The sequence below is a fragment of the Nipponia nippon genome, unplaced genomic scaffold (genome assembly GCF_047370975.1).
Source record: "Nipponia nippon isolate SJK-2023a ecotype South Korea unplaced genomic scaffold, ASM4737097v1 scaffold_6, whole genome shotgun sequence".
NCBI lineage: Eukaryota > Metazoa > Chordata > Aves > Pelecaniformes > Threskiornithidae > Nipponia > Nipponia nippon.
The window spans coordinates 76,898,491-76,925,797 of record NW_028262380.1 but is presented as its reverse complement, the minus strand read 5'-3'; the positions used below and the strand labels follow the sequence as shown (position 1 = coordinate 76,925,797).

General features: G+C 39.5%; 1 protein-coding gene and 1 long non-coding RNA gene across 2 annotated transcripts in view; one reads left to right on the top strand and one right to left on the bottom strand.

Annotated features, from left to right (window-relative positions):
* The window catches only part of LOC148051586 (uncharacterized), a 63,541-nt gene extending 38,116 nt beyond the window's left edge, over positions 1-25,425 (top strand). The window contains exons 3-7 of the long non-coding RNA XR_015699791.1: positions 20,352-20,680; positions 21,694-21,773; positions 22,544-22,715; positions 22,872-22,981; positions 23,359-25,425. This is a non-coding gene — a long non-coding RNA (uncharacterized LOC148051586). The remainder of the gene's footprint in view (positions 1-20,351; positions 20,681-21,693; positions 21,774-22,543; positions 22,716-22,871; positions 22,982-23,358) is intronic.
* IL21 (interleukin 21) lies at positions 654-12,697 on the bottom strand. Its single transcript, XM_009472373.1, has 5 exons — positions 12,563-12,697; positions 12,401-12,436; positions 8,383-8,520; positions 7,863-7,943; positions 654-776 (listed from the first exon to the last, which is right to left on the bottom strand). The coding sequence occupies exons 1-5, from the start codon at positions 12,695-12,697 to the stop codon at positions 654-656; spliced, it is 513 nt and encodes a 170-aa protein (XP_009470648.1).
* Positions 25,426-27,307: the final 1,882 nt, after the last annotated feature.

Here is a 27,307-nt window from a genome sequence, read left to right as displayed (position 1 = left end):
AGGAAGCATAACACAAGGCAGAAAGTGAATTGGAGTTGGAGTACAAATGTGGGAAATCAGAAGAATGGGAAGAAGAAAGATGGAGAATCAAGGATGGGCATGGAGGGGGACAGGAAAGAGAGGAGAGAGAGAGGCTTGAGAATCAGATCATCTTGTAAAGGTGAAAAGATATAAAAATGAGAAAGCTCTTTACAAAGAAACTAAAAGGGGCAGGAGAAATCCTGATAGGTTGTTGGACAGTTAATGAGGGGGAACACAAACACAGCATCTGTTTGTACAGCCTCTTAGGGAAAGGAGAAGCTAATAGAGGCTAACTGGCATGGTAAGGGAGGCTATGACATCCTTCTGAAAATGGGTGATGTATTCAAGTGAAGAAAACAGGATGATAAACTGGCAGATACAGTATAAAAAAAATAAATAAAAGACGGGTTAAAAAAGAGTCTGAGGTAGGATCTAGCAAAAATTAATACTAGATCTTCTTTTAAACATAGGAGCAAGAAATGCTCCAAGAGTGTTAGTAAGATGATGATCAGCTATGAAAGGACTGATGAAAGAGGATAAGACTATCAAAGGCAAGCTAATTAATTATTTGTGTAGAGGAAACTAAAAAGTTTCTTCAGTTTGGAATAAAGCGAGAATGTTGGCAGCGTTCTTCATGAGGAAACCATCAATAGATCTCTCAGGAACTGAATGGCTAAAAAAAAGTCTGTGGAACAACGTTTTAAAACAAACAGTAGCAGGTCACTGACAGTATTTGCCTGGGAGTTCTGAAATAGCTGAATTGCCAGGTGGGGCATGTCACCTCTCACTCTAAACTGCCACGATAGCTGAGAACTGGACAGCAATAAATGGGAAGCTGATGTTTTAAAGAGGTTCCACAAGGAGTTTAGGAAACTGTGAAAGCTAGTAGACATTACAAGAAAAAAAATTGAATTAGTGGGTACCTGAGTAAATGTAATCTGCTTCAGAAGAGTCACTGTGGCTTCTGGAAAGAAAAATCCTGCCTCACAAAGTACATTGGAAATCTTGGAAAGGATTAACAGTCATATGGATAAAGGTGATTTGGCTTCCATAGCCATTTGGATTTCCGATACTGACAGAGTCCCTCCCTGAAGGATAATAACTCTAGCCATGAGTAGACTTAAAAGGAGGGTCATTGCATGGGAAACTAATTGGTTGAAAGATAACAAACAGAAGACGGAACTGATTGTAATGCAATTCTTGTAATAGAGATTACCTTGGGCAAGTTTGCTGATGGTAGGGCAGCGAGGACGAGGGCAGAGCATAAGAAGTTCTGGAAAAACCTTGCGAGACTGACTGGGCAAAAGAATGGTGAAATTCAGTGTTGATAGGGGTAAATTCATGTGCATGTGTCTGTGCAGGGGAAAGTCTAACTTTACGGTGGTTGTACATAACCACATGTGAATGACACTTTCGGGTAACCTGATGCTTGCACAAAATTGTCAACTCGTGGCTCGGGAGCAGTCAAAAAAGCAAGTTAAATGTTAGGAATTAAGAATGGAGAACAGAAAACATCACTATGCTACTGTATTTGAGCAAGCAATCGGAGGAAAGGTTGCTGGACATAAAGATGGCAAGGGGCCTAAAGGCAGGGTATGGTGAATATTTGGTGTTTATGTACATTCAGAAGTAGGACTCTTATTCCCTTCAAATGACAGCAGTAAGAACATGGAATGCATTCACTGCATACCTTATCAAGTCCCTGATTTAGGAGGGTTGTCTTAAGTTCCGTATACGAATGATGCAGAGGGATGTTGTGGATGATCTCAGTTCACTATGTACAGATAAATTGTTATCAGCTTACCTGTTTTTTATCTGGAAGTGTTTTGAATTTCCATACAGTTATCAACAGGTGGCAGTACAGCAATTCAGATTATTAGCTTGTACAAAGAAGATGTTTGACTAGGAAATGTTCTCTTTCACCTTTGCTCCTTTTACAACATGGATCATCAGCACAAGTGCAAAGGAAGAACACTGTAGGACAGTTTTGTCTTGTTGCCTGCCCCCACAGCTGTTGGGACAATATGCAGGGGGTGTAAAAAAACCCTTTTTGCGAGAAAGAGCATGGCATTTCTGTGCAGTACAAACCAACATATTTGAGATGTTCTAGCTCTGAAAGGGAGTTCTTTTACATCTACACAGCAGCGTCAGTGCTCAGATATCTAGGTCAATTTGGGTAAAATTGTGCCTAGACGTCTCAGCAGAGTTAAACAGTTGAATTATTCTAGCGTTAGCACGATTGTCTTCAGTTTGGGAGACTGTTGTTCTCCGTTGCACCAGCCATATCCATACAATGCACAACATATCCTCTGTGCTCCAGCAAATACTTCTGAATGTACCAGAAGCATGAAGCCTTCTGTTAAAGCTTCTGTGCAATCTATTTCAGGTTCTATGAGGTCTGTAGTATTGTAGTTGGAGTTACAAGAATATGTCTAGACAATGAACCATGTACTTAGGAATACAAAGTAGCCTGGCCACAGGGCTTCAGGGTCTGTTTGCTTCCCACAATGCAGTGTCAAGATACTTACATGCTGTCAGTTGCCCACAGCAGAGACACTGTTAGATCAGCCACTAATAATATTAATAATATTTTTAATAATATTTCTGAAATCCTACTTACATATTTAATCTGTATTTATTTTTCAGTTTTCTTAGACTTTCAAAGCAAAGTAATGTCTACTCCTAAATACTTTCTTTCCTGTATTTTCTAATGTGATTGTAGCTGTAGGTGGAAATACCGAGAGATTCAAGTAAGAAATAAAAGCAGTGTATATGCGCAAAATCAAGTATTGTTATACCAGGAAAGAGAGGCTATAGTGTATTTAGCAAATATGCACCTGGAGACACTGCATCAGCTGCAGAAAGTATTCTGAATGTTTTGGCTTGCATCTAAATCCCAGGTAGTTTGAGTGAGATTCATCATGTCTAGTAGTAGGCATCAAATATGTAGTTATCTGAGTGAGAACTATTCCCTATGGTTTTTTGCCAGTCACCTGTATTACATACCTAGTTTGGAGTGAGATGACTTGTTCCTGAGTGTGTCTGCTTCTGAGTGGGGAGATGGCTCAGATTTGCCTAATAGTTAACTCTGGGTGAATCCCAGCATACCTGACTCCCACTGGTTTCTTGTGTGCAAAGATAGGAGGGATTGCTTGGATTAGACCCTATCCTTTTGCTCTTCTCTCCAGACACTTTTACAGGGTGATCTAGGCTGCAAATTCAGGAGTCTGCCACCACTGAACTATTTGGGAGCCAACAGGAGGCAACTGGCACATCCAGCTCCTTGGGAGACAGTCTGCTGGCTCTTTCTTTTGAGAGGAGAATACCTGCTGGGCAGAGCAGGACTGCTTGCCTTCTAGGAGAGAGGTCATAGCGGCATTGTCCTGCACATCAACCTCTGTCCTGCAGGCAGGAGGAGTTTATGCCTCAAGTCTCCAATGTTTTGTGACACTTCCTCTTTGTTTTTGTTTATTTCGGAAGGATATTTTTTCTTCTTTTTATTTTAAAGAAAATCAGTCCCAACAAATGCAGATGTGTAATGGCAGGAAACATAATGGAAGGTGATACTATTTGAGTCTGTTTTCTGAACAGATGAAAAGGGAAGAAGGAGCTCTTCAACTGTTTAGTGTTTGTTTTTGTTAGAGCTTTGGGTTGGTTTGTTTGTTGGAACAATTGTTACATTTTACGGAAAAAAGCTTTTTTATAAAAGATGAAACATAGCTACCCTTATAAAGTATAACAGCTAAAAACACTCATTTTTTGAGAACTTCAACACATCCTATCAAATAGGGATGGGGAAAAGGATTGACATTTCAAAGCAAGAGAAAAGTAAGATGAGGAGAGAGAACAGTGAAAAACAGAGTGGATAATTGTTACGTTTTCAGGTGTTTGACTTTATTCTGTGTAGACTGAAAACATGAAGTTACCTGATTTTTGTTCATGTCAGTCTAAAGAAATCTAGGTGACGTGATTGAACCTTCTATGAGTTTGCCAAAAGCAGTTTATTAAGCCTGAAAAGCCAATTTTTAAATTAATTTAATAAATTAAAAAAATTTAAATTTTAAGATTTTCAAATGAGATGGGAACAATAAAAAATTAACAACCCCTTCTTAATGGTTATATACAAAGAGGGGGAAGATAAACTTTGTATACCATGTCCCTGATCTGGCAAAATCTATGACAGTGTAGGCTAATAAACAATAACGTTCACTGCGGGGTCTTATGGGACGCTGTCAGGGTAGGAATAGTCGTAAGTTTTTAAAGAACAGAACAAGAGAAAATCGTATTAGCTAAAGTTATTTAATATCACAGGCGTATAAATAAATCAGACCACATAGTCCTTAGTATGAACATTCCATTCACAGAAATACAATAAATAATTAAATTAGATGAGTCATTTGGTATAAAAATAAAAAAATCTTCTCAGGAAAAGTAAATATTATACACAGTTTTATATACCATGCTAAAACACATCTTGACGTGCCTGCAAAGGGCACTTATGACTAAAATCATAAACATATTGTAAAACCTCCCTGGGAGGTAATGAGCTTTTATGGCTTACTCTATGTACTCAGTTAAAGAAACATACGTTGTTTCTGCAGAGAGTGCAAACAGAGTTCATCTTAAAAGTAAAAACAGGTCAAGATTGTGTACACATCTGGAATTGTGATAACTAGTACTTCCTAGGGTCACAAGTTCCTCCTGGGGCATCTTCATTTTTTTCTCCTGAGAACAGTGTCAAAAAACAAGATGATGTCTTCTTGAAGACTGATCTGTCCTTCACTGATTTCCTGTTCTTCATTTGGGATTCAGATAACGCATCCTGAATCATACACTCAACCTTTCTAACTCTGACGAATGAAAGCGTTAGCACAAGGCCTCAGCATCGTGCAAGTCAAAGCGTATTTGAAGTGTACAGTTGCCCACAGTGATTGTGCCGACACTGCCCTGAAGTGTGGCGTTAACTAAAATCAGCTCTGATAATTTTGTGATTAATATTCCCCATACATATCTAGACTGGATTGTCCAATAAATACAGTTTTCTGCAAGATCTCAGAACAATTAACCCTCTAAGTTACATTTGTTACAGTTTCTCACTAATTTTTTGAATCCTATGAATGAGCGTTTTGAATTAAGTTGTTCTGCAGGTACAAGAAATAGCCTCAATTAACAAATGAGTATATTATGCTTAAAACAACAAAAAAACCCCCTTTATCACTATGCTTGGTGTGGTAAGATCCATAGTTTAAAAACAGTGGAGCAAGTCACTAGACAGAAATAGCTACATTACTTACTGCATTACATGCTACCTCGTGTACAAAACCCAGAACTTGTTCCAGTGTAGGCAGGAGTAACTAGTTAGCTTATGACATTCTGGTAGGAAATTGCTTTTCTATCGTAAAATATCCATCCCAGGTACAAAAGTTACTTCTCAATGCTTTACAATTATTACTAATAAATATGTAATATACAATGTTCTCTTTGTTAGGCCATGCTAATCACATTTCATCTGCGCAACAAGAATTTTAACAGGCTCTTTTAGAATATTGATTTGAATGCACTTAGCGCATTTCTGGAAAAGACATTTACAAATCAAAAAATGCATCCTATATTCTTTGTACAAAAACAAGCTCTTTCCCCAAAACTCTGCACGTGCAAATATTCCATGGAAGTGAATGAAAAGTTGGATACCCTTCTAGGACTCACCAAAAAAGCACACTTAGTTCATGATAAAGGCATTAAGTTAAACTTCTCCATAAAAATTTAAATGTAACGTTGTGGAAACATCAGCAGGTGCTCTGTGACTGCAGGATTGCCTTAATATTTTCCCAGTTGTTTTTATTCAAATCTGAAATTTAGTTTTACCCTGATTTTCTCTACTTCGGTAACTTTAAAATCCATTGCAGTTGCAGCAGCAGCTTTGCATATTGCTTACCAATTGGTGACTAAGGGACTTTATGGGTAGCAAAGTCAGAGAAATGGGGATAAAAGGTGCAGAACACCATTTTAAACTTAGTAGCTTCCTTACTTACATATGAGTGGTAGTTCATGTTGAGAATGTTAATTCTCATGCAGTAATGTGGAAACATTGAGGTATGAGATAGAGCGTTACTCAGAGGAAAAGTGGTTTTTGAAACAAAACAAAACAAAACAAGATGATCTAAATCAAAATGGTCATCACCAGAAACAAGGAGAGTTCACCGTGGAAACCTCGTTCATTGTTGCCCTGAGGATCTTCCTTCCTCCTCTGATAAAGGTTTTTGAGGAGGTTAACGTTTCAGGACAGCGAAAATGTGGAGGCAAAAAAGCTTTTTGTATTAGTTTTCCTTTAGGCTGACATTGGTAGGAATGGAAATGTTTTTAATACTACCTCATTATTTTTGGAGGTAACTAAGCTTGTCATTTTCCATTGTAGCACTAGATGTAGTTTTCCAGTTTCCTCTCTATACCACATTTCTACTAAATAGAGAGAAAATTAGACGAAAGGTTAATTTTTACTGGAAGGCTTTACACTCTCTTCCAAGATCAGTTTCCTCATGTGGGGCTAACATATGTTCAGGGGTAAATTAACAGTTACTACTCAGATGGAAGAGTCTAGAGGTACAGAATCATTGCAAGCAGAATATGGTGGTATATAATTAAGCTGCTAAAAACTAGTTTAAAGTGCTGTGATAGTCTTACTTTAAAAAGTTTCAATGGTATCTCTGGCCATAGTTCCACAGAAACGTTCAGGAATCAGAAGCTGTACAGGCAGGTTTCCACACAACAAAAAACTTGACAGTTTTTAAAGAAAAAATTGCAATTAAACCGTTAAAGTGAATCAAGAGTAGAGAGAAGGAATAGTGTTAATGGTACATGAATATGAGTGTAAAATACTGTCTTCTTAGAAAGAGCAATATGCATTTGAGCTGCTTCACTCTGAATAATCATCAGTTACTGTATTTGTTGGACCTTTTGCAGTGGCTGGTCATACCTCTGCTGTATTTATCACGTTAAGTTGAGAGAGTCTAGGTGGAATTCCATCTTCTGAAATGTGTTTTTCCCCACAGAATCCTGTATCTCTACTTAGAGCATGTGGGTTACTCCTCTCCCTATTGCAACCCATGGCAAATGTGCCATTAACTTCAAGATGGACACAGTCAGACCCATGCCATACAGTGTGATTTGTAAATGTTTTTCCAGTATTTATAAGACAGTTAAATGCAGGATATTTTTTTCATAGTTAGCTAAGATACAATCTAAGAACTTATAAATAAAATTGTGTGTGTGGTATTATTGTAGATAAGGAAATGGGTCCAAGTAGAAACTTTCTGAGGCTTCAAAGCCTCTGATAATTTTTTTTTTGTTTTCTTTAAAAAGTTTCAGACATCACTGTATGAGATTCATTTAAGAGCAAAGCAAAAATACAGAGGTAGCCATCTCATGTATTTCTAGTTCAGCAGAAGGTGATAGTTAAGTCCCTTAAGAAAACCCATTTTTGTGAAATTACAATTTAATTTTCACTGTAAGGCGAGGCTAGGATCACTTTCAAAACAGTATCCATCTTATGAATAGCCATCCAAATAAGACTCCTTAATATTTTGGGAGAGGCTTTCACTTACCACACACACAGAGCACAGCATAGTAGCAATGGAAAATATTTACATTTTTCATGTTGTCTTAAATAACATAGTGTCTGCTTTAAATAGTAGATTTTCAGTATCCTTCAGCTCTGGTGTGTCCTGTATTAGTCCTTGAGTAACTGTAAAAACAACACATTGTTAGTAATAGTGTAAAATAAGGATATCTGTAATTGTTTGCAAAATGTCAAAAAGCACCCAGGAGGAATCAACTCTGATTACCTGTTTGATTAGTTTTGCAAAGCTCTTCAAAAACTCTTTGGGAGTTTTTTTCTCGTAAGATTCACATGAAGACTCACAGTGCTGGAAGATAAAGAAAATCATGCCACTTCTAAACAGTGCATCAGAATCGTAAATAATACTTCAAGCTTTCTTACTTGAAAAATCAAGAGGGTTGTAATCAAAGCCTTTTACAAATGGAAAAGCTGAGACACAGGCTATTTCAGAAAGGGAAAGAATATAGTAACAACACATTTCGTTCACGTGTTTTGCAGTAATCCCTGTCCTTTTGTCCGGCTTGTGTGGTTGCAAAATACACGCGTGCAATTGACTGACAGGATCAGAGTGAACGCCTCTCCCAGAAGTGCAGAAAATTGGACATTCTTAATGTCCAAAGTAATGAAAGGCAGATAACTTTTTCTAACAAGTTTGCTTGCTACAATGCCACCGTTGCAGGTGGTGTCTGCTATAGAAGGTGTAAGGAGCAATGATCACAATTATGAGCACTGTGAGGAAATCCTACCTTTCCAGGGTCGCTGATGGTGAATCTTCTCAAGACTTTAATGGTTTGGGTGAATGTAGAATGTACTTGGTTGTTCTCTGGTTGTAATTTCAGTGTGCCCTTGTGGAAGCAGGTCACAGCTGTGAACAGGCATCCGTCCTAGGGCAGGAAAAGAAGGAATAGTTTTAAAATGAATGTTGCAGCATTTTTTCCTGCATGTGTTAGGTTGTGGTCCATGTGCAAAAGTAAGTATCCAGGATATTAATTGAGAAGATTCAGCTGTACTCTTTTTTTTTTTTTTTTTTTAGGTTAGTTTTAGATATGTAAGAGATCTTTAACCTTTATTCTGCCTGTTCTTTGATAATTACTTAAGTATTTCCTCATAAATGCCTAAAATGTCCACTTGGATATTAATCATGACAGCACATGAAAGAAAATGCTACTGAAGAGTAGATCATGTTACATGTAGTAAGTTTTCACAAGCACAGGCACGAGTGTTTTCTTTTTAAAATATTATGATATCACTCCGGAGTGTTCCTCAGTACTACATGTGGGAATATACTTTTCTCTTCCTAATTTTTGTGCCATATTACCTACTTAATAATTATACTTAGAATTGATGTAGAACTGCGTATTTTCAAATACTATTGAAATGTTCTCACTTGATAGTATGGGAAATGATGAAGTAAGTTAGTTACCTTACTAAAGGGAAAAGAGGGATTGAGGATGAGAGGCAGGATAAGGAGCCAGGCTCCTGGCTTGAATTGTCTTACAGTGTTGCTTTAAATTCAGGTTCTTGTTAAACCTAAGTCAAGGAAAGTAAACACCATCTGTATCTAACTTGAAAAAGAAGCTATCTATTCTGATGATATAAATTTTCTGTTGCTGCTGCTTATCTGGAATTAAAGCAACCCGCCGTTTTCCTTTCATGGTGGAGCTGCGTATTCATTTTACTGATGCTAACAGAAAGACTGCAAGCTCTCCAGAATCTCCTTTCCTGTATAGTGGCTGTTTTCCTTTGCTAGGCGCACAGCCATGGAAAATATCACCAAAACTAACCTATAGTCAACAGAGAAAGAAAAGCAGTGTTTACTGAAGCCAATTTCTAACTTGCATTCTGTTTTTCAAAGAAGGAAACATTTAGAACTGCTGATTACGCATATTAGAAAGGCTCCAAAGCCATCATCCCTGTTTTGCATACCAACTGCTACTGAAGCTGAATCTCATCTGGTTTATTAGATGCCACTGCAGTTTGCTGCTTTGGCAAGGACAAGGCAACTTTCATGTACATTGCTTATAGCAAATTTTAATAGTAACATTTTATATTGGTTAGATATAACATTTTATTTTTCTTAAAAACCACACATTTATGTTTGTTTCAGGCTTCTTACCGTAACCAGTCTTGCTTACTGGAAAAAAAACACTCGTTTTTAAAGAGATCAATTTTCCAGCTGAAACTGAAAACATTTTCTGCCTCATCCGTGATGAGCTGAGAAACCAGCATTTCTCATATATGCTGCTTTTTTTGCCTTTTTTTTTTTTTTTTTTTTTGCTGAGTTAACAGTTAGCTGTAGGCAGGCCAACAGTCAGAGGACCACAAGGATTGTGGGTTTTAGTATGTTGTGATAGGTTAAGCACTTTGATGAAGAGGCATTAAAAAGCATAGACCACTGGTAATGTCTGTGGGGGGCTAGGCAAACTTGTAAAATATTTGTATCAGAGGCAATTTGCAGCAGTATGCTGCATCTGACTCAAACTAACTTTACAGATTAGCCTGAAAAGCCTTCACTTCCTGAATTAGCAATCAGCGGGGTTAGATGCTGATCCGATGTAAATCAACATTGTGTCACTGGCTTCAGCTTCACCAGCAATAGATCTTATTTCCCCTCCGGTCTTGAACCACTTCAGCCTTAAGGCTACTTTTTCAGCCTCAGCATGTTCTCCCTTGAGTTGATGTCCTCTGAGACACCTTCAACTTCGCACCTCCTTTTTTTTTTTTTTTAAAAAAAAAAGATATTTCATTGTTTAATGTACAAAGAAATTGTGTGGGATTGAATTGGGGCTAACTCTTAGTCCACTCACGGGAACCTCAAGGAAGTCAAAACAAATAGTGATGAACCACTGAATTTTGAATGTTACAAAAGGTAGTCTTCCTCCTGAATATTCAAGGCCAAATGTAAATCTGCTATAAGCAGATTATCATAGAAACAATATTTTGATATTTGAAACACAGTTATATGAAAGGCTTTTCATTAAATCCAGTTTCATTAGGGTGTAATTGCACTTAATCACCCTGAGTGCAGCTTTGGCACACTGTAATTCGTATCTTAGTATTTGGACAATTCAGTAAATGTAAATTTCACCCTCCAGGATGAAAAGTTTGTTAATGTGGTTACTGGTGATAATTATTCTTAGGCCACTAATATTTTTTTTTAAGTTTTTCATCAGAGGTTGAACCTGCATCAGCTTAGTACCTTCTAAATATGTGAATTCTCTGTCTCCTATAGTTTTCCGCAGAGGTACTTAGGACCTCCCAGAATCAGACTGTAAAGCCCTAAGCTGCAGATGAACTGTTGTCTTCCTTCCTGAGGTGACCATGTTTTTTGAGAGAAAAAAAAAAAACACAACTGGTTAAGCGATTAGTCACTAGTTGTATTTGCTTTGTTTCGGAGGTAGTGACAAACTGCAGTAAAATGATAGCTAATCATCTCCTTCTTTTCACTTTGACACCACAAGTTAGAAAGAGTGTTAATGAAAAAAAAACCCAGCAATTAGTTAGGGTGCATTTGGTTTTTGCACTGCAGTTGTTTCTAGCAATGAGAAGGAATGTATCTGTTTTGGTCATGCTTCTGTGTTTTTGGCAAGTAAAAAATGCACCCAACTGTAAAGCCTAGGAGGAGGCTAACAAAACCTGTGTGAAATGAGGTGAGTTTTTTTCCTTTCTTCTTGTCGTCATTTTGCAAGAGAGTTTACAGTCCTGAGTAGATAGCGTTACGCTCTGGGCGTTTTTCAAAAGAACTATGCCTAAGGATCATTTTTATACATAGATCAAAATTGTTTGCTTTCTGAAATAGTTGTCAGGGCTCAAAAATCAAAATTACGAGTAAATTTAAGACAGCTGATAGCAGGCAAAGTATAACGTTAGGTTGGCCACGGCTAGCTCTAGACCTTTGTTGCATGTTGGGGATTATCAAAAGAAAGCAGGATGCGTTTACCTTTTAAGTTTTTAAGACATGTTGTTACTATTATTAGCATTTAATTTCACGATAAATCCTGTACCCTGCCACTTTCGAGTATGCACACACTTTCTGTGACTCTGGCGTAATTTACTACATATGAGAAGTTCCTGACCTTGGAACACGCAAAATATGAGCACTAAATAATGTATAAATAAACATCTGTATTAAAAAGGGATTTACAAAGACCTGTTCTTGTAATTTTAACTAGTTACAATCCAAAGAGAGTACTTGCAGAATGCAGTTTTATCTTCCCGTTGATAGTGCAACGTTTGCACACAAATAGCCTCAGAGAAACCAATGTGACTACATATGAGAGGAAGCGCTCTGAAATACGGCCTTACGGTGCCACTCTTGGCATTAAGCTTCAGTGGGAGGGAAAGGGGGGTCCCTTTGGGTTCGGCTCAGCAATGCACCCAGTGCAGCCGGAGCTCATGGCAGCTGTGGAGGCATTTCCAAAGCCTGCATCCCCAAGAGCACTGCTGCTCATCTGGATCTTGTATGAATCCTCACTCTTAGCACCATTTCTTGAGTAAGCGGAATACATACAAATTTGAATCTGTGGGTGTGTTAGAATACACACACAGTAGCAAAGTAGTAATTAAGATTACATAATATAAACACTTCTGCCATTAAAAATCCAGAAATAAGGACCTTCTATCAAAGTATTTTCTTACTGAATCTAGCTTGCATTGAGAGTACTAGGTCACAGATAAGAAGGCGGCATTTGCCATTTGTCAATGGAATAAACCAGTACAAAATCAAATTGATATAATTAGAAAGAAATTTTAAAGCAGTCTCACCGCAGGGTTTTCTGGTGTATGCAGCAATTCAACATCCTACAATAAAACAAATCTAAGTTAGAAAAGTTTAACATTTGAAAGTGATGTCCCTCACAAGATGTATTCTAAGCAATACATAATGCTTGAAAATAATTTCAATATTATGACAAATACTTTGCTTACCTTATCTTTCACTGTGGTTTCTAACCGTGTAATTGTCTTGAGAAGCTGTTTGTATTTTGCTATTTTATGTGGAGCTGCAGTCAGCGCCATACTGGAACAGAAGAAGAGCATACAGAAAATAATCATCCTCTCCATACTGATGAGCTTTGTTTTAAAATGTGCCAGGAGCAAAGTTGTGCTATTCAAGATGAACGCTTCTGTTTGAGCTGTGCTCAGGTATGCTACATACCTACCTATATATTGCTCCTTACTGGAGATGTAAAACCCACCCATTTCAGTTTGGAAAGCTTTGTAGAATGGATTAATGAGTAACCCTTTTTTCTTTTCCACTGGCTAGGTGCATGTATGCAAGTTTGTGCGTAGGGGGCAGGGATTGATGGAGTGAACGAAAATATGCCCCATCTGCACATTAGACAGGAAAAAAAGAGAAAAGGGTGAATTCCCATTTTCACTTTGAGTCAAGAAATGAACGTAGTAAAAAGTAGGTACTTAGAAACCACAGACCTAGGTAAACAAAGATTCTGCATTTTTTTTCCTGTTTCTTACAGCAACAAATCTCTCCAATCCATCTGAAGCTCTTCTGTACCGTGCTGGAGAAATATGACAGGACTTCTTTTCAGAACTTAAATGTATTTATCCTACTTACTTTATGGCTCCAAGGGATGTTGTTAGCTAGTTTCCCCTGATGTCTGTGAACTGCCTCTTTTACATTCTTAGCTTGGTTTCTGCGACAGCTGTGAGTAAAAGCTCATCTTAGCATTTAAGCCAGCCGAAGTTTGCTTTGTATTTACTTGGAACTAGTACCATATATTTTAACAGCATCATAGAGAGTATGTCCACTGGGAGTGAAAGTTGCAGGGAGATGCATTGCCCTGGGAGCGGTGGATCCCTGTACCATGCCCGTTCCCCAGATGGGAGCGATACTGGAAGATCAGGGAGTAAATCCTGGTGAGTCCTAAGGGATGCTACCACTTTGCACCGGCGGTCCAATGCTTGTGGCAGCTAAACACATTCAATTACATTCTGCAGCAGCTAGGGTCGAGGTTAGTTTTGCAATTTAATGCAACCCCTTCAAAGGAGATATGATACTGAGACCTGAGAATTCTCTTGAGAATGTAGAAGTGCATTTATTTTGTGTGAAATCCAAACAAAAGTGCATACTTTAAAAAACGTAAAGCCAGAATAAAATCAGCAGAATGATCTGAATTAAGAATAGAGGCAGACTCTCGTAATTTCCTTCAAAATCGATGCCTGTTGTAATTAAGTATATATGCTGCTTTTGAGGAAATTTATTTAATATTTAAAAGATGTGCATGAGTGCAGGGATTTTTTTTCCAGCAAATGCTGGTAAGGAGTATTCTCTTATGGCGACTTCCATAATTGCTTTCTTTCTCAATGACTGCCACTGAAGTTAAAGGTATTCAAAGGTATTCTTGAGTATACTCCTTTTTTTATATTAGTTGCCTTCCGCCCAAGCCCAATTTCTGTTACTCTCACTGAGCTGCACTGTTCTCAGTAAGGCCCTCTGCGGGCACTAGGGACTTACTGGACTGCCAGCTCTAGGAATCAGTTGATTTTAAAATCCCTGTTCCTAATATTTAATCACAAAAATCACTTTAAATGGCTCTTATGTATTATCATTAATAAATGGTTTGGCTCTTATGTATTATCATTAATAAATGGTTTGGCTCTTATGTATTATCATTAATAAATGATTATCAGCACTGTGGTTAAAAGGTTCCTGTGTGGAATTAGTAGAGGGCAGTTAAAGTCACTTGGACACCTTCACTGTGGTGAATAAGAAGATGCTCAAGTGTCTTTCAGATTAAATCTTTGCCTCTGGAAGTCTGAGGATTTTAGATGGCTTTGGAGATGTTTTACAAAACCTACACAGCGTTTGGACTTCAGTTTGGTGTCTAGAATGCTAGTCTGTGTAATATGATGTCAGCATATAAAATGCACCTGTATGTTTCTGTCTGGTGGGTGAATCCAGGCAGTCAAGTTGGATCATTTATTTCTCGTTCATTTCAAAATGAGCATTTAAGCTGGTGAAAGCTCTATCTGGCATACTCAAGTGTGTTTGTTTTCTGTATACAAATGATTATTTACTGTACGCTGTTTATGTGCTTAAGCCATTTTTAATCTTTCAGAAAATGGGTAGCTTAAAGGAGTAGATTTTACAGGTGTATGTGTAGATACACATAACGAACTCATGCTCTCATGTATGCGCACACAAAATCTCTTCTGGTGAAAGGGATAGCTAATCACACCTGATAGAACAGAAATCCTGAAAAATGAGAACTGAAATAAGTAAAAAAAAGAATTCTTTATTCTACCACATAGTCTAAAATCTAATTTCTTGACGAAAAGGTAGTGTGATATTTTTTTTTATTATTATTTGTTTTGATGGACATGTCTTGAAATAACTTTAGATAAGCAGTGCAGCTGAACTGTGAAGCAGGGGGTATCTCAATAGGTTTTATTCAGAAGTTGTGTGAATTTATAGCTAAGGTTCATTAATGGAACTTAGTAGCATCTTTTGTTTGAGAAACCATGTGGTGACCAATACTTATTTTTATCCACGGACCCCCATCCCATTCATGTGAAACTTTGCAAAATTTTTTTTTATCTGTTGTTCCAACGCCTGTGTGAAGCCGCTGAGAGGATGGAGAGATTATTTCTAATAGTGGTATTCTTTACATGAACAGAGTATTTGGCTCAGTCCTCTTTACCGTAACTGAACCTTCATCTTCTCTGTAGGTTATTGACAGGTAACTTGGATGAACATGCATTGTATTCTCAATCCAGTTTTTGACTATGCTGTTGGAATTGTTGATAGTCAAGGAGCAGGCTGGTGATAATGTCTGCTTCTGCTTTTTATTGTTAGTATTTCAACCGAGGGTTCTTTTGAGAAGCTCTTTCGAGCCTAGCTACTGTAGGTGATCATGCTAGCCCTGACAGCCTTTATTTTATGCATCTTTATTTGGCTGATAGGTTGGAAGCCTTCCACTTGGATGTGGAGTACGACTCTATTAGCTCTCTCCTATTAGGTGGTTGGCAGTTATTCATGCAAAGATACCACTGCAGGTTGTTTGCGTTGACCAGGCAACTTCAGGACCACTCAAGAACTTCAGTTAATGCACACTATGACTGTCCATGTATTTTCAGAAATGCAGGGCTTGAAGGGACAGCATAGAGGGCATTGGCTTCTGTCATCGTACAGCCACATTGTACATTGGCTTTAATATTTTATCATATCAACTAGAAATGCTTCACCTGTTATAGGCTAACATTGCATTTTTATTTGTCCTTGGTGATTTGCTAGATAATAGTATGCATAAGGGTATTCTGGGTATAGCTATGTCTCTGGGAGTCATTACCAGATACTGGTTCTGGTCTGTATGGCCACACGTAATGAAACTCTACAACTCCATAGTAGAATCATACCCGTGTAGCTAACACCCATTTTCATTTTCATCTTTTGTTTTTTTCACAAATTTGTAATAATTATGGATCTCGTGCAGCGACCAGGTCTTAAAACAGTGCTGCTTCTGGAGGTAAAATCTGAATAACAAAGGAGTGAGATAATCATAAGGCTCAGCATGTTACTAGCTCGAACAGTCCTGAGATCCTGTTGCTTTAGGAAAGAAAGAAATATAATGGCAGGCAAAGGCAGCTTTAAATCCACGGAACGAAGCTGAAGCCTGATGAGCACTGTTTTGAGGAGTTTGAGTCATCACAAGCTTTGTATTTAAGCAAAGCTGTTATGTTAGGCTGTGGTTATCCCTTCACGTTTACTGAATGATCTTGCTAACTGAGTCCAAGTGGGAGAGCCCTGCTGATGGCTGGCAGGTTGTGTGTGCTGTTTGTGGTCCTAACAAAACAAACCTTCTTGTACAGCACTTCACTGCAAAAGCCAGTTTATGATATTAGAGGAGATAAAGAGGTTGACTGTGATGAAGACCACTGCGTATTTTACAATAAAACCCACTGTGTGAAAGAATGGCTGTGCAATAGTACCAGAGACCATTTGGGTAGCAAGTAGTAAGTGAAGCATGGTCGTTTTCTACCAGAAGCATCGCAGAAATATGGCAGACTTGATTCATTTGCTGGTCCAGCAGGATAATTTGTGGATTTGGTGGAGGCAAACCTCCACCAAATTCATGGGAGGTGAGATGGCTCTATCTGAGATATTCCTAAATTAAATCTATCATACTGGAAATCAGTTTTAAAGTTGGTGGAGTAATTAGAATGGGAAGCGAACCAATAGGTATTTGGCAATGTGGTAGCAGGTGGTTGCATATCATGTCTCTAAAACTGTGTAGTCATCTGGTTTGTGTTAGAGGCTATAAGGTCAAAATAATTGCTTGAAGAAAGGTATGCTGACAGAGAAAGTGAAATATAAGGACAAAGAACAACTTCCTTTATGTCTAGGCAGTGGAGAAAACTCCTTGATATCCCTCTGATCAGATAAGAGTGAGCAATATGCTTTTTATATACGTCACTTCTCTTTTGTGGCTTAGGAACATGCTGAGTCAAATAATGACACTCTCGCTCGCACTGTCGCCTGCCCAGCCCCAGAGGGACGGCTGCAGAGTGGAAATCTGAAAAACCTCCCATCCCAGGCTCGCGAGGCTGAGTCTTCCTCTTTCCTCTTTGCGACAGTGCCACCCAAGTGCTGAATGCCTTCGACCCTGAAAGCCCAGTTCCCCCACCCACATTTTCCTTTACAGTATAGCTGAATGGAGGCTTTTCCCATAGCTTAGTCATTGCTATGGCTCAGCCAAAAAAGCCTGTAATGTACCGGGCTGCTTTCAAAGAATTTTTGTAACTTACGTACGTGAAATTTCATGTGTATACTGTCTGCGACTCGGGGGGTGGGGGGGGTGGGGGGGGAGGCGCGGATTGTACGAAGGCAAGGGGAGAGAGTTATGCTGGAAAATGGGAGACTAGGAAGAAGACTCCTGTATAAGACTTTTAGGAAAACTAGTGTTTAAAATATTTCTGGCAACTTTGCAAGTTAGTTCCACCCTCTTTCAATCTCACTTTCTTATTATGAGCTTCGGTATAATTCTTCTGTCTTTTAACCTTGCTTTGAAAAGAGAAAATCAAACCTGGGAAAAAAATCTATTCCGAACTTGTAATTCTATTTGCTATAAAAATCAGGGTAAATACAACTCTGAATGTGGTGACATAGACACTAAAAAATTAATAGACTGCATATGACGATATAAAACTATTGGCATTCTCCATAAAGTTCCGTGAGAGTTAACTTACAGCCAGTTTCTAATCCATACTGAAGTGGGTCTAACATTGGCTAATAAAAAGATCCCATGCAGCAAATGAAGGAATGGGAGGAATAAATGGAGCTGGTCTTATAGTAGATCGTGCATTTCTGTCCTGAAAGAATGTACTGAAGATCAAAGGGATGACAAGCAAAAGCTTTTATTACAGAAGATTCTTCTTATATCTTGTAAGGGTAATTAAGACAATTCCCAGTTGCTGGAAAACAAGAAGAGTATGACAAGTTCTCAGCTGGCTGGGTTAAGGTGAAGTGAACTGTTCTGTCTTTAGAGAACTTGTGTGAGTGCCAAAGAACTCCCCTGTCTGCAGTTCGTAATAGGGGCTGGAGTGGTACCTGGGTACTGTGGGCATGACGGTGTTTGGCCTCTAGCTGTTACCAGATTTAAAAAAACATTATCTTACACTTCTAGCAGTGAACATCACTGACATCAGCATTATAACCTGTGGTTCTCTATTGCAATTAAGGCTGAGATGCAATGCCGCATAACAGAAAAAGAGACAACGTAAGAATGAAAGAGGCTTGGTGGATGGAAAGTAGAACCCACTTTCAAGAACAGACAAAATCTTTCTGAATCTAGTACAACCCTGCTTATGGTTCTATCTAAGCTTTAGAAACAGCTTCAGCTAGTGAAGATGCATGAAAAATGCAAAGCCACTTGCAAATGTTCCTCTCATGTTTTGTACCAGCCATTACTGTCTTCGTTCTCCCTGGTTCAGCAGAAGTGGGTGACTATTGACTATAAAGCAGAACAATTTAACATTAACAGCAATTGTATATACGTTAAATACCAGGTGCATCCTGCTACTAGGTCAATCCAATAACACTTGTTATGCACGTAGTTTGATTGATGTATTTCTAGCCTTATCAACTACTACTAATAAACTGTATTGAGAAAATGTCGCGTCAACATCCAGAGCCTGAGTCAAGCCTAGACCCACTATGTACAGAACCAGATATTCAGAAGAACTGTCCTCTTGTGACCACGTCCTTTCAAGTCTTTCTTTTAATGTTGGAGCAGCCTCCCACCTCCTGGGTCACACCTTTCTCTGCATGTAGGATGGAAGAAGCTTTGCTGGGTCACCAAGTCTGGTCTTCTGCCATTGCAGGCATCCACGTCATATAGTTCCTTTCACATCTCGGCTAAAAACTCCTGCATAAGGCCCTATCAGTTCGATCTCTGTAACGATAAGAGCTTAGAGCTTTTTCTGTGCCTGAGCTGTGTTCCAGCTTTTATAGGGCGGCTTCATTCTTATTTACAGTACTACTAGTAATCTTTCCCCACTACCAGCGGACAGCCGCGTTCAGAAGACAAAGCAGCAGTTGACAGGAAGTCAAGCTACCACAGTTCTTTTAACAATTTGAGGGCAGAAAATAGTTGTTCAGCTGAAAGCCACAGGCGGGGGGTGGGGGGATGGCAATAAGCAAGAAAAGTCAGTGCTCCTCTACTGTGTTGCAACAATGACTTCTCCTGCAGCTCTAGTGCTTGATGGCATCGCACTGCGGATCTTCGGGTCTCCTCGTGAAACATGGCCCAGCGGTGCACAATCTCTCTACTGCAGAAGTGTTCTCTATATGTAATACACGTTTCCCGACGACTCCACTAAGAGACAGTATGGCCTACGGTGTGAAAAGCAGTGATGTGGTGGTACTGAAACCCAACAGCGTACGTCATGTTCATTCAAAATGTTCAGAAAGAAAAATCGAGAGAGACCTGCAGATGTTGGACAGTGAATGGAGGAAGCAGAATGGCACAATACAAAATGCTGCCTTTGTTCATTTACTAATGTGAAGGAACAGAAGGATCAGAAGTCAGAAAAATGTTACTTCTATGCTACAATATCAATAGCACAAAACAAATAACCCCCAAACCATTATAGGCTCAAGATGGACAAGCCTGGTGCGGAGTCTACTGCAGCCTGTGGGAATGCACTACATATGTAACTGTTCCACTGGCAGTTGGGCCTTCCTATAGCCTGACATGCCTTGCATGGTGATCAGCGTGACATTACAGCTTGTCACTCCCGGGGTTTGGTGAGGCTGCTGTGGTGTGGGATCTCTGTAGCAGTGCACTTGTTCCCCTCTTACATAGTCTAGAGCAAAATACGGGGCACAGCCAGTGAGGGGCTATGGCCCCTTTTCCCACCTCTCCAGCAAATCTGTCCTGATTTTACCTTTCTTACAAATACATTCTACATAAAGTTATCTTCAAAATAAAATGCAGTTTTTCACTTTTTATTATGCTTTATCTTCTGGCATGTATTGGTAGAAGCAGATGACTGAACACCACTTCTATTTCTAACTAGTTTCACTTTCTGGTTCTCAGGTACTACCAAAATATTACAGATTGTACCCTCCTTCATATATGTATATGTTTACTGTGTATACACAGTTTCTATTAGAATTATTTTTTTTAATGATAGTGTTGGTTTCAAGTTCTATAAACTCATTCACATTGTTCTCCTGCCCTTTTTTTTGTCTTCCCAGGCCTGGGAATGGTGTCACGTCATACCATGGTGGGGCACCTCTGTGGCACACCAAGAAATCATAAGGAGGGAGGAGCAGTGTGTGATTGCACTGGAGAATACTATGTGCCTCCCCATCTGCCTCCCCTTGGAGTGACTCTAAGTACATGCTTGCAGACCAACTCTTCAGCTTCTCCTGTGCGCTGCCACTGCTGCAAACCACTGGATCAGCCATCAGATGCTGTTTGTACTTCAGCTCCTGCAGCAGAGAAGAGGCTCTGGTGTCACACTGTGTAACCAAAGGGAAGGCTGAGGCAGAAGCCACCTCTGCAGATCTCAGGATGTAGTAATGCAAGTGCTTTCTTCAGTAGCAAAGCCATTTAAAGAACTTTCTCCTTCAGGTCACTGCCATTGTGCTGTATCTCTGTGTCACAGTTTATTGCAGTCTGAGGAGCCTCTGTTACAGTAGCTTGGGTCATTAAAATGATCCAGGTTAAAAATTCCTCTTGCAAAAGCTTTGAGAGTTTTTGTTTTGCTTTGTTTTGATTGGAGTCATTGCACTATCAACTCTACTTTCTCCTTAGCACAACTGACAGATTTGCGAATAGCAATGAGTTGCTAGAAGTCAGAAACTCCTCTTCTACTGGCTTTACTGCTGATCAAAACTGTGGATCGCCTACGCAACAAGTACCTCCTTAGCACACAAGGCTGAGGGGGCCAGTGGGTATCGCTTAGCATCATTCTAGGAGCAGCAGTTTGGTGCTAGTGCAAACAGCATTCAGCCCTTTAGCTGTGGCTGAAATGCAATTTCTGGCAGAATCATTTTAAGGAAGAGGATTTAGGGAAGTCTTAAATCTGCAGCCTGGTCTACGTTTAAGACTCTTTCAGGTATAAAAGTACCAGTTGGGCAGGATTTGTTGTTGTTTTTCAGGCAGTTATATCAATAAAATCTCTGATGTGGATTTAACTATACCAGTATAGAATTATCTTAAATAGGAATACTAACTATTCTGTTTCTGATATATGAATTACTCTGTGAATATAATGCACTTTGTTATGACTTTACACTTAAATAAATCTGCTATTTAATTGTTTACAGCAGGTTAGGGAATGCTCGGAGGTGACTAGTTCATACTGTCCTTAACAGATAAAACTTTAATGTAGTATCTTTGAAAAAACAGCTTTTCTTGGTAAAATTTTTTTCAGATGTCTGTTTCTGTCTTCATCTATAACTAGACGTATATAACAGGTATGCATGTGTGTGCCTATGCCTACAGATATATCTCTTATATGCACACACATACAGATTTGAAAAGCTATATAGCACAGTTGCTTTGCATAATGAGTTTCATTTCTTTTCACAGGTCAGCACCTTCAGCGAACCTTGGAAAAACTATTGTGTGATCAGTCATCACACTGAAGCAGCAGCACCCGTTTGGTAAAGGTAGTCTTGGATAAAAAGCTGAATGCTGTGGTTTCAGTGACTTGTCGTTGAAACCTTGTGGTTTCTGTGTAGGAGGCTGTATAAGCTGGACACGTTTGACATCCTTGTTTCTGAGCTGTGAAATCTGTACATCTAATTTATGAAAATTATCTCTGGTTTAATTTTATTCTTTTTTTAATGAAGTCAACATATTTTCCTTGCATTCAGTGGAAACAATAATGGAAACGTTTTAAGATGTACTGTGAGCCTGTTTTGACCTCAAAAAGGGAGAAGAATCAAGATATTCTTGATTATGATTAAGGTCTAAGAAGGAAATTAAAATTAAATACAGGGAGTTAGAGGTGAGAGGAAAGCATTTCTCAAGTGTGGAGACAAATAGAGAAATTAATTGTGGGAAATTACATAGATATTATAAAATAAAAATCTTCCAAGTGAGAATTTGATTTTAAAAACCCCAAACAACTAAATAAGGTAATTTAGAATAAACCATGGTACTGGAACCATTTAGGGTAACCAGCAGTATCTATAGTCTTTCAGGTGGTCTAAATAAATAAGTTTACATGTAAGGTAAATCCAAGACTAATGAGTCTGAAGGTAGGACAAAGAGGGAGCTGCAGTGGAAGCAGTTGCAATCACAGAAAAATGTAATTGAACATTAGATCAGTTACATGCTTTTTTCTTTCGTAGTTGAATTTTATGCTATGTTCAATGAACTGATTCAGTTCGTTGATGGGTGAAATGTACTGATGTTGGTGCAACAAATATGGCAGGTATGCAGAGCCAGAACTGGAAGGAGGAGAGTGTAAGTTTCTTGGCTTCGCTATGCTGTGTAGGTGTAGCGGCAACACATCCATGTCTGCATCGCCAAACTGGAACTGGAGAGTCATGGACCCACCTGCATTAGCCTTCAGTCCTTCCCTTGTTCTTCTGCCTTCTGCTCTGGTGAGTGCCTGCCGTCCTGTAACCCCCAGAAAGCTGAGCTGTGGCAATACAGGATACCTGAGCCTCTAATATTGGCAAACCCTGTTCCCTTCACTGTTGTGAGCAATGACTGCCCAAACCTTGAGTTTTCACCACCAACAATTTTGCCTCTGGCAGGTTCCCAGAAGCGTGTACACCGTTCCCTGTAAGTGAACCTATGGAAACTTATTAAAAATAAGCAAAGACCTCTGAATAGAAAACAAAGGAGAAGAAAAAGAACATTCAAGGTACAAAACAAAGTTTCTTGCTGAAACATAAATGAAATAACTACTTGAGTGAAAATAACTACTCAGTGCAGTCGTGGGAGTACAAAAATCTGTCTGAAAACATTAGTCAAAGACTTCTGTGTGAGCAAAGATTGAAAGTGTGATCACCCACTGTCAATTAATTTCAGAGGGATGACCGCAAGATTCATCTTAATAATTTTCAGTAATTTCTATATTGAAACGTCAATAGACCATAGATTTTAATTCCTTGCTACTGTCTCATTGGTCCTGATAGGAGAGTTGTTCCTTTTCAAGGGAAAAAAAAAAAGCATTACTCTAACATTGTACCTTTGACTGGAAAATTAAAGTGTCTTGTCCTGCTTGTGTTTTCTTTCCAGAAGCCTGAGCCAGTAAACATGATGACTGCATTTGTAGGTGAATATACAAGAAAATAGTAAAATTGCTGTCTTAAGGTACTCTTCTGGACAGTGACATTTTTCTTGCCTGTTATTTATGTGCCTCTTGCAGACAACACTTGATACCCTGTTCCTTGAGCAGACAGTGCTATTTCTCTGAACTAACTTGTGGGAAACCAAAAGAAAAACAAAGAGGCACTGAAGATGCTAGTCTATGGAGGCTTTTGCAAATCACATTTTTCCCATAATCACTGCAAACGTGGGATATACAGATAACCAAGGAAGAACTTTTCTGGGCATCCAGAGTTTATCCAGAAGCAATATCATAAGATTCAACATTCCTCTCCATATAGCTGAATTTCCAATCCTGATCCTCCTCTTCTGATGATCATAAGGATTACACAACTACTTTTTTTATTGAACCCAAGGAAGAATTCTGTCTGTGCCTCTGTTTTCTCTTTTTCTGTGTAACTGAGCCTACAGTTCTTCAGATCCCTGGTTGGCGGCATTTTTAGGTGGTTTCTTAGCCCCTACATTTCCACTTGTGTCTCCGAGCCTGTCCTCCTCCTAAGCTACCTGCCTGTTGCTGGCCACACATAGGTGATGAAGCACCAGTGCTGCACCTCTGCCCCAGGCACCTGCTCTCCCTCCCAGGATGGTCGCATCCCAGGTGCTGAGGAGCAAAAGCAGCTGCTTAAATCTTCCCTTGTGCAGGCTTGACCCCCCGGTGTTGAGGGCCCAGCTGAAAAGTCATAGGAGGTTCTTTTTTTCCCCTTCCTTCTAGCACTGGCTGTTCACTAGCTTTGGCATTGGCCTCTCAGGGAACAAGTTAGGTCACTGACCCATCCAAAAATGTACCTTGCTGTGGCAGGAAGCTGTTAGGCTGGACCATCCGTCACGGTGGGGCGTATCCTGGGAGGCGCTTGGCCGTCTGGGCACAGAGACGCTGCAGGTACCTTGCCATGCCTTCCCAGGGAGATATGCTCTTACCAGCTGAGAAATGGTGCTCTACACCATGGGCAAATGACTTAAGGTAATGGTGGAAGCTTGCCTTAGTTGTGGTTTTTGTTTTTGTTTTTTATTTTTTTTAAGGGCATCTTTCATTATCCCTCAGCCTAGAAGGTTGCACCTCTTCTGTCACCCTTCTCCCCTTTTGTGGAGTATTTATTTTAACCCTGATCATTTCAGGCATCTGATTTACAAGTGGACCATAGGCAATTGTTACTGCACCACTGGGCATGGAGGCCTGTCGCACTCAGCAGGCATGAGAAGGAGAGGGTGGATTTGGCCGTGTCTTTCGCAGCCTTCCCCTTCAAACCAGACCTTCACCTGCTACTGCCATCAGCTGAGCCACTGCTGGCAACTGCGTATGTGCTTGTAGCCCAATCACAGGCAAAATAAAATGTGAAGAGCTTAAGTCCCCGGGAAGATTGCATTTTACCCTTTGGACTGGTCAAGGAGTGCACATGTACCAGTGCTTTTAGCCGCACCACCTTGATCGTCTGGAGTTGTGTGTCCATACCATGCACTACACATAAGGAGATGCTGATTGGACTCCAGAGGCTGCAAAATAATTGTATTTGATATTGCTGCACAGAGGGTGACAACATGAAGGGAAATGGAAACACTAAAGCTGAGAACAGGAAAACTCTTTGCTTATGTTAGAATGAGAATATCAGAAACGGCCTGAAGAAAAAAGGAGACAAAGTTGTAATTTCCAAAACAGTAACCGGAGATCAAAGGAGGCTGATGTTCTTTCAAATCGCTGTTTGTGGCGGATCTGCAGGAGAAGGTTAAAGAAGAACATTATTTTGAAAGGTGCCATGATAAATACAGAGTATTGCACACAAGCAATAGACCCTGTAGCTTTTTTCTTGGCTCTCTTCTTGCCATCGCCCTCTCCATTTCTGTGTTGGCCATGCTGAGTTTTTCTGAGAGAAAGGCCACCATTTGCTGCACTTTAAATTGTCTTTAAATTGAGCAGAGATTAAACAGTTTTACCCTCTGATATAATCATATGCTGTGGAAACTCTCCTTACTCATTCTCTGAGCTGCCTTGTTTTCTCCTCCATTGCTAGATCTAGTTCAATGCTTTTAAGGACTGAACTCTACAGATTTTCCCTTCTAGCTCTATTCTTCATCATATCCTGATTGATTTTATTGATTTTATTGATTTTGTCCCCATTTCTGTCAAAACTAATAAATAATTAGAAATACCAAAATGTTTCATGCTGACACTTTCATATGAGCATTTCAGTTTTCCATTTATGATGTTTCATTATTTGAAATAGTTTTAAAAGCAGTGGGTGATCAGTATTCCAGAATATTAAGGACAAAGAAGTAGCTGTTGAAGTACACAAGAAAAACCTGACCTTCAGCATGTACAAACCTGAAATTAGTCCTTGTCCTTCCTCCTTCATGCATGAGGGTTAAGTGATTTGATATAAAAAAGGGAGGTCAGCAAACCAATGTGCCAAAGTAGAGCTACCCAGCCGCTTTAAGGCAGTTTATGAGGCTCCAGCATCATGCAGGTTGAAGAAAATGCTGGGACTTGAAGGACTGCCAGGAACAGAGGGCCGGGAAACTCTGCACTGGGGAGAGGTGTGGGCCCTTTACCCCAAATTATTCCATGTGGCAGTAAGCTTGGCACCGCTCCCATGGCCACTGCCTCCGCCTCCCTGGTACTGTACTTAACATGCACGTGCCGCTGCTATTAGTCCTCCCGCTAATGCACCGGGCGGCATGCTTGGGTGACCAAGTATGAGTGACCATGAGGAGCTGTGGAAAGCCTGTGAAAGGTTTGTGCAGCTCAGGGAATAGCTAGCCAATGCCTATCTGCTTAGGTCTGGGGACTGGAGACAAGGTGATGTCTTTCTACCTTATTAATGTTTGTCTGCTTCTAACAGGGCCAGAACAATTCTCTTTGACTTACCAGACCAGGCTAGGGAACCTGGATTTACCAGCTGTTGTGACAGGTAGTAGTTTCCTTTATTTTTTTCTCTTACAGAAAGATAAATAGTGAGACTTTGGGAATTTAAATGGTGTCTTTATATTTAACCTGTTCCTTGATGCTTAAAGAAAGACAAGTTTAACTTTTTTATAAGGTTAAGAGAATGGTCAAGAAAAGCCAATATTTTATACAATAAATGGTTTTCTCTTTATAAAATTGTATTTTATACAATACATTGTCTTCTCATTAGTGCAAATTATTCTTCAGTGTTAATTAACATCTTCCATAAGTTAGTGGAAGATGGCCTAATATGGGTTGATGTGGACTGCTATGCCTTACTAGTTCTTTAGACCTACACAGCACTTTTTTGCGCCTAGTGGAAATGGGGTAAAAGAACCGTATTTAGCTTTCAGTTCCCGTTTTATCCATTGACTGGAAAGACTAGGCCCTTTGGCTGCCTCTTGCTCTGGACTTTTTCCAAAAAATCTGTACTTGTTTCCTTCCTGAAGGAATTCAAGGGAGTTCACAACACGGGGCACTCAAGGCTTGCTTAAGGAAAAGCCTGAAACTCAGCCCTGCATTTCTTCCGTTTAAATGAAATATCCCAAACTAGCATATGAGCCAAGATTTCTGTAAGAATGATGATGTGCATGAACAAGACCAGATCAGTGCTAAGAGAGAGCTATTACACTGGTGTGAATCAGAGCAGCCTGAATCCACACCTCCATTGCTTCTCAGTCTAGTACTGAGAAAGCTTTTCAGGTCTGATTAGTCATTTGAGTTAAGCGTAATAAATGTCGGAGAAACTAATTAAAAAAAAAAACCTCAGTAAACGTGAGGCATAGCTGCTCTCTAGTGGACTTGTGAATAGTGTCAGAAACGCAAGTACACTTAACATCCCCAGAAAATACTCATGTAGCTACTCTGCTGAGAGACAGAAGATGAAAACTTCCTACACATGTGAGTTCAGCTGCTTCTTTG